The sequence below is a fragment of the Vanellus vanellus genome, assembly GCF_965231255.1.
Source record: "Vanellus vanellus genome assembly, chromosome: 1".
In the NCBI taxonomy this organism is placed as follows: Eukaryota; Metazoa; Chordata; class Aves; order Charadriiformes; family Charadriidae; genus Vanellus; species Vanellus vanellus.
In genome coordinates, this window is record NC_138905.1 from 137,715,678 (window position 1) to 137,728,661 (window position 12,984).

Here is a 12,984-nt window from a genome sequence, read left to right on the forward strand (position 1 = left end):
CAGTGAGCTTTGAATGACACTTTTTTTTCTGCACAGATTGCTCCCAAGGGAAGGAACATGCATTCATTAAGCACTGAGCATCAAAGTAACACAATATGAATGCTATGCAACTGTGTAAAATACAGTGGCTATCACTGACTTGACTTAAAGTATCCTCAAATGTTTTGCATTATGGCATTAAAAGTAATTCATTTTCTTGGACTGTTGTTGCTAAGGTTTGGTTTATACACGTGTTTTAAGAAGAAAGCATTCTGAAAAATACCCAATTACTAGCACAGCAGAGAAATTATCATTCTTTCAAATGCCTCTTTTGAAAATACTTTAAAACTTTTGATTCTGTTGATTCAACAAAAGGGAAGCTGTTTAAAAACAAATAGAATAATAGGAGAATAGTCATTCAATACTCTGAAGAAAACAACTGTTTTCCCAACAATTCTGCACTATTGTACCTTGATATCCTCCCCTTTGCTCCCTCAGCTTACACACAGTTGAGACAATAAAATATGTAAAGGTATATTCTATGTCTCTGTGTCCCTTATGTTGCCCAGACATTCCTTAGTCCGTATTTTGACGAATGCATACTGCCATTTTTGTGCTGTGGGCCTGATACTTCCAGAAGGTGCTGGATCTCAGCATGTGCTGAGTGTTGCATGGATGTACGATAAGTTACATTAGATTCCTCATTTGTGTGCCGTTGACTTTCTCTGCATTGGTGAAGTCCAGCAAACCCCAGGTGCATGGGAGCTCCTGGGCTTATGCACAGGACTTGCATAGAAAACTCAGGGTTTCCTGAGGGTTTCATTGTGCATGTGTGGCCACGCTGATCACGCAGCTGGCAACTAGGATTTCTGCTCAGCTGGCTGATCAGCAAGAGCTACTGGTGTAACTGGGTGCACAAGCGTTTGTCTAGTCAAAGTTTCTAAGTGGAAAACAATGACACAACCAGAGGAATCCGGACATAGAGTGTAAGATGTGGGTAAGACTTATACACGAGAACGTGTGGAAGGGGAACTGATCATAGGAACCCTGCTATTTTGGGTCACCATTCCTGGGCATCCCAGAGATGGATTAGCCAAACTGGAGGGAGGGTATTCAACCCCAGCTTTCTGGATGAGTTCCTTACCACCCCCTAACATAGCCAGTAAGGGTAAGTCTAGTTACAGGACCCCTCACTGGTCTTCTGTAACAAACACAAAATAATTTCAACGCTATAAAAGAGGTTGTCACCATAGTGAATATTTTTCTGAAGATACTCCCTATACAGAAAATCATTATTTCATGTCCATGAAGGAAGCAGGATGCAGTATTGCTAGGCTTATGCTAAAACTGTACAAGAAGAGAATCTGCTTTCTGAAACAGGGACTGCAGATCTTCCTTTCTAGAACAGTAGCTTTGTTGGGATGTAAACTCTTTTATGGCTTATTCTTACTTTTTGTAACAAAGAAATCAGCTTTGTAGAAGGATAAGGGGAAAATATGTGTATCAATTTCTTTATTACTATGTGGCTGATATTGGAATTTGACCCTATATTCTTAGCTAGGATCTCAAAATACTCTGAAGATAATAATTCCACAGAAATACTACAAAATTTTCCAAAGAAATATAATTATATTTCATTTGGAAGAGGCTTTCTAGATGCTTCTGTTACGTACAGCAAACATAAGCCTCAGCTAGAATTAATTTCAACCTTTCCTTTCCTTTCCTTTCCTTTCCTTTCCTTTCCTTTTCCCTTTCCTTTCCTTTCCTTTCCCTTTCCTTTCCTTTCCTTTTTCCTTTCCTTTCCTTTCCTTTCCTTTCCTTTCCTTCCTTTCCTTTCCTTTTCCTTTCCTTTCCTTTCCTTTCCTTTCCTTTCCTTTCCTTTCCTTTCCTTTCCTTTCCTTTCCTTTCCTTTCCTTCCTTCCTTCCTTCCTTCCTTCCCTTCCCTTCCCTTCCCCTTCCCTTCCCTTCCCTTCCCTTCCCTTCCCTTCCCTTCCCCTTCCCTTCCCTTCCCTTCCCTTCCCTTCCCTTCCCTTCCCTTCCCTTCCCTTCCCTTCCCTTCCCTTCCCTTCCCTTCCCTTCCCTTCCCTTCCCTTCCCTTCCTTCCCTTCCCTTCCCTTCCCTTCCCTTCCCTTCCCTTCCCTTCCCTTCCCTTCCTTCCCTTCCCTTCCCTTCCCTTCCCTTCCCTTCCCTTCCCTTCCCTTCCCTTCCCTTCCCTTCCCTTCCCTTCCCTTCCCTTCCCCTTCCCTTCCCTTCCCTTCCCTTCCCTTCCCTTCCCCTTCCCTTCCCTTCCCTTCCCTTCCCTTCCCTTCCTTCCCTTCCCTTCTTTAATTTTCAATAACCGAATGCCTAATGTCTATATTGCCATGACCCAATTATGAAATCTGGTGTATCAAAATGAATATTAGTTAATACCAGGGTTGAGAACAATATGTAGTTAATTACTTCTAAACAGTATAACTTCCATCATTTAGATAGTAAGTTGGAACCTGACAAAAAAAAACTAATGAGGAATCTTCTCATCACAATACTGCTTTGCCTTTTATAGGTAAAGGAGTTATTCCCTTTAAAGTTGGTGAATTTTGATGCTTTGTTGTCTTTTTGTGGTAAAAGCTCTACTAAACCAGAGAAGAACAAGAAGAAACTCTTGACATGAGACAGTGGGTAAATTAAAGGTAAAGTTAAGTTGTATCAATGTGTGTTGATATGAGTAGGACACAAAGAAGAATGGGAGAAAAAAATATAACTCTTGTATTCAAATCTAGGCTGCTTCCACAAAGCAAAATTGCATCTGTTTTTTTTGGTACTCTTGAAAAAATAACCCTCCTGTCTTGTCTTATTCTCTTAGATATTCATGCTTGGCGCAATTTTTAAATGGATGTTTTATTGACAGCCTAACTTCCCGTGTCCTGGCTACATGTAGACAGGACTTAGAAAAACATTACTTTTAAAGAGCCATTTGGGGACTTCAGATTTAACACTGGTTGTTTCAATACTTTTCATATTTTTATTTCTAAATTCATTTCAGCTGGACAGATTTTAATAAGAAATACAATTTTGGTATGAAGTTACAGATGAGGTTTTAAAATAGCTAGGTACCTGCAACAGCAAGAGGAAGAAAAACTTCCTTCTTTGTGTAAGGAATCAGACACGGGTGATATGAGACCTGTATGGCTATCCATAGCTATACAGCTACACGTGCACACAAAGCCTGTTTTGAAGCACTTTGGTTTTGGTCAGTCCCGTGTTTCTTTGAGTACTTGAGTCATCCGAGGTGGGACTCAGCTGGCAGGTATAAGAGCATTTACTTAGAATCACATTTTAAAGTCAATTGGTACACCTTCAAAAGCCCCCACGAGGATTAACTCACTTGCACAGAGACCAAAACTGTAAAGTACAGCTCAGCTGAATTATGCAGTGGGATTGCAACAACTGGGTGTAGCCTGACTGGGATAAGTGGGCTGGGCTCTCTGGTGAGGTACTTTTCCTTAGTGCCTATCTTCTGGCAAAGGAACACAGCAGAAAGCTCCAGGAGAGGATGGAGTAGGGCCAGAGCATCACTGTCCTCTGACAGCTGCTGAGATAAATCTATTTAATCCTGAGGCCAGAGTAGAACCTCTCTGATAATCAAACAGCCACAGTCAACATATTCTGGATCTTCCCATTTCTTCCACTCAGCAGAAACACAGAAAATTATCCAGCAAATACTTTTCCATTCAAACAAGGCAGAATACAAAAAGGAGAAACATTTCAGCTGGATCAAAGTGTACGATGAAAAGTCTTTCTAAAGCGTTAGCATTTTTGGCATGCTAACACTGTAGAGCTTCTTGGCAGGGTATGTTCGCCCAGTTGGAAATGTGGGTGGAAATCTCCACTACAGTGATTGTACCATCTCCAGTTCTCAGGCCAGTTAATTTGGAAGAAACTTGGAATAGAGCAGCATGGAATCATGTTGTACCATCTAGACACAGTCTTCGGTGACTCAAAACTTGCTGTCTACAGAGCCTTGCCAAGATTATCTCTTTGTTGACTTTCTTTTCAGAGTGTTCACTTGGTAATATTGACTGAATTGTCTGAACAAATGTTTGAGGAATTATCCATTTGAAATTCTGAATTAATATATGAAAGGCTGACAGTTTGCATGGAAAATTATGCATATCTCCAAGTGAACAAGTGAAGCTGAACCAACTGTTGTAGTCACCAGATTTTTAAGTGATACTTTCTCATCACCAACAGAGGAGTAACACAATCTGTGCAGTTTTTGAAGCTGCCCTATGTATGCTCCGTTTGAGCAAATTACAGTATTTGGAATGAGATTGTGATACTGAGGGTAATGTAGAACAAAATACAACATGCCTCTTGGAATAGATCGTGATCTGTACAGTCAAAATTTGTGTTTTCATTGCTGCTAGAGCAGTTTTATGATCTCAGTCCCTGTGTTGCTGGACTGCTGCTCTCTTCTTCAGGGAGCGTCCCTCACGACTCCTTAGAACATAGTAAACTGATCTACCTCTGAGCTCTCTTCCAGAAAATTGTACAAAGTCTGAGCATGCACATGAAATTCTGCTGGGAATGCTATCAGCAGAAGCATTCAGGCTGTGTCCATGCTGAAAAGAGCTGTCAGCCCGACTAAACAAAGAATCCAGTCTGTAATCTGTAAACCCATCTGCAGCATCTGGCCTGGATTAAAAAGACCACAAAATTCGAGTGAGAGGATATTTTTGTGCTTAGACAGGATGGAGGTCTGCAGACAACACTTGAACAAGAACATGGACAAATTCTGCCATGAAGCAAAGACATCAGCAATTCCTCACTGAAAAGATTCTCCAGATAAACTTGTATTGTATATATGTATTTTATAGATACAGATGTGTAGTTATGTGTAGTCATATATCCTTTGGACTAAGTGCCATATCTAGAAACATCAATACATTTGGGAGTCTAACAGTCCAGAAAGACCAGAGTTTATGAAGTCCCCAGTCAGATAGAATGTCCAGTTTTCATGATAGTGAGGCACTTAAATACTTCAGAAAAACCTGGCTTTTAAATGCTGGAAACTCAGTGTCTAAACTGGTAAAACCTCATTAGGAACCCACACCTTTGAACCCTCCAGCCATCCCGCAAACCAGCAGAAACCTGCCTTAGTCCAAATGCAAGGCTATTGCAACAGTTTAACCCCACACTGCTACCACTTCCTCCTGTTTTCTTATCAGGTGCATATTTACACAGATCTTTCAGAACCTTCAAAATTAGAACAAATATCCTTTTTAATAGCAAATAGGTGGTATAAAATGATTTCCTTACTTTTGGGAGGGAAGCTCTCGATCCTGAACTTTGCGTGGTCATTGTCAAAACTGTAGTGATACCCAGTGCAACTCTAGCTGGAGCAGCGTCCATGTTGATCCAGAAAGAAACCCAGGACAAAATGACAATCAGCAGGCTAGGAATGTACATCTGGATTAAATAGTATCCCATCTGACGCTCCAAATGAAACTTGACTTCAATGCATGTAAACTTTCCTAGAACACGAAATTACTTTCATAAATGCTTTTTGCACATTTTTAACTTGTTTTCTAAACATGAGTTAGATGCGTGGCCTGTTTTCTAACCTAACACTATAAGCAGTTCCTGATACACAAATGAGAGTTGGCCATTTGTTGCATGCTACCTTGCGGGACACATAAGCCCCCTGAAGAAGACTGTGCCCAGCTCTTCACAATAACTGAGAAAATGAATGTTGGCACCATTGTTTCACATCTGGAAAATATAATGTAATATTTCTTTTTCTCAAAATTTAGTAAGATTTTATTTTAGTCAAGTATAATGCTTAGTTTTAAAAGGGGACAGCATTTTGCCCTTTTAATGATATGAGATTAAGCAAACGTATTTAAGCAGACAAATTGTAGACAATTAGTCTTACAGTCCTATGGCAGAACACACCCCTTCTCATTCTGGTCACGTCATTAGCCTGTGTGTCTGTAGATCACTTTTCGTGGCAGAATCAACTCAAAACCTACTTTGAATTTTGGCAAAAAATCTAACTGAGCAAGTCTTCAAACGACAAATAGGTGCTCCACAGGGGTAGAGGAGGAAAGAATTTTAGAATTGCCTGACAGTGGAGCGAGTTGTGCAGCGGGAAGAGCAGAATCCTGAGCTGCGAGTTCATCAGCTACTAATCCAATCACTCTGTGCTGCTCTTCAAATTACTGTGTATCCTGACTGGAATTTGGATACTGGGAAGGCTCTCACTCATGGCAGACTAATCTAAGTGCAAAAATGTCTGTCCTTCCTGAGATGTCATGCTAAAGGTTTCGAAGGACCCCTTTTGTGTTGGTTGGTCAAATGCATGAAGATGCATTGTTCCTTGCTCATCCTTTGAGGTGAAATTAGACGGTTTTGCTCCTTTTTGTAATGCACGCCTATTTTTTTACTGGTCTAGAAAGCTGAATGGCAGGGTGTGAGAGTTGGCACAAAGGACAATGCAGAGGCTGTTGGGCGAAGAGAGGAGGGGAGAAGAACTGAATAATATCTTTTGGCCAGACAGAAGCTCATATATGAGTGGCCTGAACTGTGACCCTGAATACAGACTCTGAGACCTGGATTGCGACTGATCCTGACCAGTCTGCCCACGCAGAAGGAGACTCAAGAAGCATGGGGTGGCCACGTGTGGCAGCAATGGCATTAGAGTTGCCCAATCTGTCACATGCTTTCTAGATTCCTGCGGTGCAACCTGCACAGAGCGCCTTGCAGTGTGGGTAGAAGGAGAGGGCTGAAAAATACAGTTTTTGTCCACATTTTACCTTCACAGCAAACCTGAAGGAGCATGCTATAGAGAAGACAACGATGTGGGTGCCTGTAGGCAAAGTTTTCTTTTGCTTGAATACTGCTTTTCAGTTTCCCTGGCCAGGCCACACACTTTTAACTTTTGGTAATTAGACATCCATTTTGTTTAATTAATGTAATGGGAGCTACTAATTGGGGTTTTTTTGTGGGGAATTTTAACGGGTATACAAGGAAGCTATTGCTCATGCTCTTCCCCCTCTCTTGCTTTCAGCGTTTCACCTTGCAAAATGGTTATCTGACAGGAAATGGAAAAGCAGATGAACTCAGTTATTCAGAGCTTGAGTTATATGTTGGGAAATGGCTAAATTTTGTACCACCCAGATTACAAATGGGTAAGCTCTGTCTATTGGAATTTACTCTCGATTATCCCCTTTAAGTGTGAGAAAAGATGAGAAGTCATAGCAGTCCCCCTTTCCACAAGTCTTGGACTGTGGAGTTACAAAGTTTTACTTCTTTGGCACTTTGGGCCCCAAAATAAGAAGCTGTATTTGTAAAACTTACAAACAATAATTTTATTTTCATAAGAAATGAATGTGATATTTTTGGCAGAGGCAGAACTTCTCACATAGTGTTATTTCACAGAGTGAAACAAATGTATTTGATGCAACCAGATTGGCTCTTACGCTGAAATGATGAAAAAGCTATTTTAGATGAGAGGGATTATACCTAATCCCAGAAAGCACCCAGCAAACCGTTCTCTAAATGCTGTCCCTATTAACTAAACTCCAAGCAGCTAAATCCAAATTTTAACAGAGTTCTCTCTGCTCTGTAAAGCTAAAGATAGAAAACACAGTGTATGAAATTTCAAAATAGCAAATAGAGGAAAAAGATTACAGTATTAAGCAAACATTTAATTTCCGAACATTTCACGTCTGTACACCATTCAGATCAACAAGGAAACCATTGTCTTTTCAAGTACTGCATTTCATGAATTAGACCACACATAAAAGCTGGTGAAAATTTGGCATTTTTCCTCATTGGCACTTTGATGTGCTGGAGAAATAAATCAAGTTCAGATTAGAAGTGCTAAATCAATATTTAAGAAAAGATTTAGTTTGTTAAAAAAGTTTCATTTTAAGGAAATCAAAACAACCAGATTTTTAATCATTTTTTTAAGATTTTAAATTCCTTAATGATGTTAAGGGTATTAGAATATGTACATTACAATCTCTTTAATGAAAGTAAAGGAAATTTGCAAACAATATCTTTCAAACAAGCAATAACAAAAAACAAAGGGAGAAAAATTCTTTTCTTCAGATTGAAAAATGTGTGGCTAAATCAAATTCCAATTTCAAAATCTCTTTTTTTTTTTTTTGTTTTACTCATCTTTTCCCTTTACAAATCGGCAACAGACACCATTAGAGCAATTATTAGAAAATAATAGAATAATGCTCACCAGTGTTGTAATGTTTTGTGCAATACCCAAGTTCTTTATCTTCTTTCAAAATAAACTGTGGCAAGGTTAAACCCTCTGCAACTTGCACAGGTCCATCACTTAGCCACTCAAATATCAGATCATTCATAGTGTAGCCAACTACAATAAAGGAATCAGAGTTTGTTAGATGGTAACTGACTGGACAATATCAAAACCAAATATTATTATGTCTGAGAAGCATGTCTTTTATCACAATACATGTTATCTCAGTTATATTTTTAAACAGTCTGATTAACAACAGGACTATTGCTGTTAGTTTCTAGTTACTATTACTGCACTATTAGTCTATTAAGAGCAATAAGTAACACTATTATGTTCTGAAATACTGCCCTGGTTTGCCATTAAAAATAATTTTGCTGGCCCATTGAATATACTGTTTACAACTGAAATTGCATTTCTCTGTGCCTGTGTATCAGCCTGCGTTTTCCTTTATTTTTGTCATTCTTTAATGATGGAGTTGGTGGGCACCAACAAAACAAGGATTTCTAGACTGCAGAATGCTGGGCCCTTACCAAAAAGAAAACAGCAGCTTTTGTAACCTATGAACACTAAGACGTGCAGAGGGGAAAGTGAGGCTTCAACTCACTGAATTCTCTTTTTTTCTACAATGGCTACATGTTTATGGGTAAATTTAACAAGCCGTGGCCACTCATTGGCCACAAAGGCAGGTGGCAGCCAGCAGGTCATACCCATACAGCTAAACCCGTTCTCCCCTCCCCATGAGAAAAACAAGGTGGTCTGGTACCTACTGACTATTGGGAATGATGACCGGCATATGCCATTATCCAAGCCGCTCCTGGTTTTGTGTGGTTGTTACCTGGTATAGGTCAAAACAGTGCCACAGTAGTGCTGACAGCTACGTGGTATGGATGGGTGCGTGCTACGGACCTATGTCCATCCATACCTTGGCCGTGTTTACCGCACTGGCATAACTGTTCCTATAGGACTTCTGCTTCATTGATTGTGTTGCTTCCATTTTTGAGACGACCGTAGCATGTCTTGATCAGACAGAGTTAATCTGTGGCTGTGTACTAATTGCTCTTACTTTAATTTAATTTCTCCCGCACAGCATCTCTGTGGTTATCCCTGGAAGTGACTCAGCCCTGACGGGTGATGTGATGTGCCGTGGGAGTGGGAAAGGGAAGGGAGCAGGAACGGCACAGAGACAGGGCACCCGCACGGTATGGTGATGGACAGTTGAAGCACTTTCCTTCTGTGATTTTCCCTTATGAAATAGGGATATTGAGTCTCACCACACAAATATAACAACTCAGGTCCTATCTAACCACTGAATGTTACGGCAAAATCTTGTTCTTCGCTAAATAAAGCAATTAGACACTCACAGCTCTCTAGCTGCATTGTACATGTCTGTACATCCATAGGAAAATTCTTCAAGTCCATGGGACAGGATAAGGTTAAAGTAAGCCTAAAATTGGAGGGGGAAAAAAAAAAAAAAAAGAAGCTATTGTTAGAAATCTACAGGGTTTATCCAAAGCCCCATATTTAGAGTTTAAAGGATCAAGATCAAATCTTAACACCTCAGACAGAGGTTGGACTCCCTCTCCCCTCTGAGCTTCTAAGGACATAATAGCTGTGAAGACAGAGCGTATAAGCAAACCAGGCCCTCGCTGGCTACGTTGGCTCAGCAGAACAGGGACAGACAAGACAACATCAAAACAGCAAGAAACGCTCTCCACTAATGTACCAGTGAATGTTTTGTGTATAATACTGAACCCAAATAATGCAAAAGCTGAAATGACTGATCATGAGACACACATTTTTAGGTTTTGTTTTGGAAAAGCAAAGGAAGGAAACAAAAATCACGGAGTTTTTTTCAGCAGAGAGCGCTTTTGTTGTGTGAGGCCCATTTCCAACCATTCATTTGTACTGCTTAGCCATTAAAGAAAGAAAAAAAAATACCATACAGTACAAGCTAGAATCACATAGCATTAAAAGATAAAGAGTGCAGACAGAAGAAAGTAAGCCTAAAGGAACATTATCATACAAACTAAATTTCTCTTTTAATTTTTCAGCTGTTATTGTCCCAGATAAAGCATAATTTTACTTGGATGAGAATATTCTTAATGTGTTTTTTCTTTTAGTTCAGCTTACTTTTTCACATTTGATTGAAATCTGTTTCAAGACTTCTCCTTTGCTTTATTTCTTTCCTTGTTTGAGGGGGAGAAGAAGACATTTTTAACAAACCAAGATACTAGGATCACATAAATACAAACAACTAACTGCTTTGAAAAACAGAAGAATTGTTAAGATTTTGGGTTAAGTCATATAAGAAGAGTACATTTTTATTTCAGATTACCTTCAGCACAAAAACCACTTTGACAAAAAGAAAGAGAATAAACACAAACATCTGTCCCCATTTACCATCAAGGACGAGAACTAGATTGTCTGATTTGAAGGTACACTGAAACATTAACACAGTACAATGAATTTTTTTTTTTAATTATGCCAGTGAACCCACAGACCAGCTGCTAATCTTAAAAGTATATGTTCCCACAGACAAATGCAATCTGTATGGAGAAATATTTCACTGAGTTCTGTCTCCCATGGTGATTGTGTCCTTCTCAACACTTAACAGCTGATTCAAACTCTTTCAGTCTATTTCTTCATCCTGTGAATTTTTGGGGATGGTCTGACTGACCCTTCTAGTGCTACTGTCCTGCCATGTAATCACTATGACAAGAAGATAATATTCTGGTAACTGAGATCAAAATGTTCTCAGCCTGATCAAAAATCACATTCAACATCTCTTCTTTTGCCTACTTGTGGGCTACGTAGGAAAAGTCACATTATTTTTCTCTTGACACACGCTTCAGTTTACAGGATGATCATATCAGGAAATTAGAGATTGGTTGTCTGTAGCAGTGAAGTGCACTGAGATTGAGAAAAGCCCCCAGTAGTCCTCTCAACACTGCCATAGTAAACAAACTCTCATTTAAACTTTGGGAGCAAACAACATATGCGTTAAAAAGAAAAATTAGTCATCTAGAGAAAAAAGTATACCTAGTATGCAGATAAATGTCATTGAAAACCTGCCCCTATTTAAATATTTTAAGTGCTGTGCAAATGTTAACTAGTCTCATTTTTACTTGGTAATTTCCTGGATTAAAGATTGAGCTATTTAAATTGCTAATCTCCAGTATTAACAAATGACTGCTTCTGCCTTCTTTTCAGAAATGTTGATATATCAAACTTTCTTCCTTCTTTTCAGTCATCTTCTAATATGGCTTAGATGTTTTCAGTTCATTTCAAACATGCCTTTACACAAATGCTGCCGTTCTAAATATGTCATTTGTTCATATTCATTAAAGTAGGTATGGTCTATCCACCCCTCAGATTTTACTGTGTGGATTTAATGCTGGCAATGCTTCCTTCCCCCTTCATCGCATTCTAATCTCCAAAACACTCAAATGATCTGGGGGTTTGACTACATACATGGGCAGGTGGGTCTCTTTTATTAGTTTAATATTTAAGTCATGAGAAAGTAAATACATCCATTTGTGGCTTTCAAGCGTCTCAGGGATAAATTGATCTATCACCATTGATGCTAGGTGGATATACCGATTTTATTTTTCTGGAGGTGAGGTGAGAAAATGCTCATTATGTTGGTTTACACAAAGGTTGACATCTCTTCTTTCTCTACCTAACCAATGGTGTCTTTCAGAAGACTAAATTATTCTCTGCTCACCTTGACAAATGGAAAATAATTTCTATTCACTGTATTGATGAAGCTAGCTTGAGAGATCATGCCTTTAAAGCTTTACCTCTACTTGATGTTGTATAGCCATTCATAGGTAACATCTTTGCCTCTGTAATCCCTTTTACCAGCAGTAGTGCAAGTGTTGAACCCAATGCTTATTGTGTGGTATTATCCAGAGATCCACTGATTTTCAACAAGATTCCTACATGTTAAATGTTCAGCTGATGGAGTCTGACTTAGCTCCAAAGTCCATGGCGGTGGGTCAATTTATAGCAGTTGACTCTTCTTCAGTAAAAATCCAATACAAGTGTTTCCAAACCCAGGTGCCGTATCACTACTTGTATATTTGCATTAATAAGGAAATAGGATCAGAAATGGAAAGTGTTAGGCAGATATAGCTACTCACATTGCCTGTAATAACAGTGTCATTGACAGAAAATGTTTCAGAAAAATGAGTGTCTCACACTTGGCAAATTCAGGAAAGGCCCCTGGAGATTTGGTGTAAAGGGCAAGTTTAACTGGTAATTGCATTTAATCGTTAATGAAACAGAAGAATCTGCTATAGAACGGTTATTTTATTTTCCAGGCACCCCGCCACCAAGGCATTTGAGATGTGTAAACAACAGATTTGGTGACGTAGCACCATAAAACACTGATGGGAACAGTTTGACGAACAATCATCAAAGCTGCACAGAGAAGAAGCTGACCAAGGACTTGATTTTGTCTTCAGTTACTTGAGCACCCTCTACCCCCTGTTAGCCAGGCTCAGGTCACACAGATCACTCAGGGAGAGCTCTGGGGTTGGGCACATTATATTTTCCAGCTGAGCAGACAGGGGTCCGGAGGGAGTAGGAGAGAGTCACGTCTCCAGCACCCCAGGACTTCAGGCACAAAGCCAGGGCCAGCAAGCCGCCCCGGAGGAGAGGCAAAGTTGCTCTCTTCTTTCCTTCCCCACTCCCTCACCCATCCCACAGTCAAGAATCGAGCCCTGAAAAATGCAAATAGAGTATGA

The 12,984-nt window shown here is 39.7% G+C and overlaps 1 protein-coding gene across 2 annotated transcripts in view; it reads right to left on the reverse strand.

Moving 5' to 3' along the window:
- GLRA2 (glycine receptor alpha 2) overlaps positions 1-12,984 on the reverse strand; it is a gene marked incomplete at both ends in the record, with an annotated part of 134,352 nt that overhangs the window by 83,060 nt on the left and 38,308 nt on the right. For both annotated transcript variants that reach the window (XM_082483790.1, XM_082483791.1), the window contains 3 exons: positions 5,281-5,495; positions 8,216-8,353; positions 9,598-9,680. In XM_082483790.1, the coding sequence (XP_082339916.1) occupies positions 5,281-5,495; positions 8,216-8,353; positions 9,598-9,680 (436 nt within the window). The remainder of the gene's footprint in view (positions 1-5,280; positions 5,496-8,215; positions 8,354-9,597; positions 9,681-12,984) is intronic.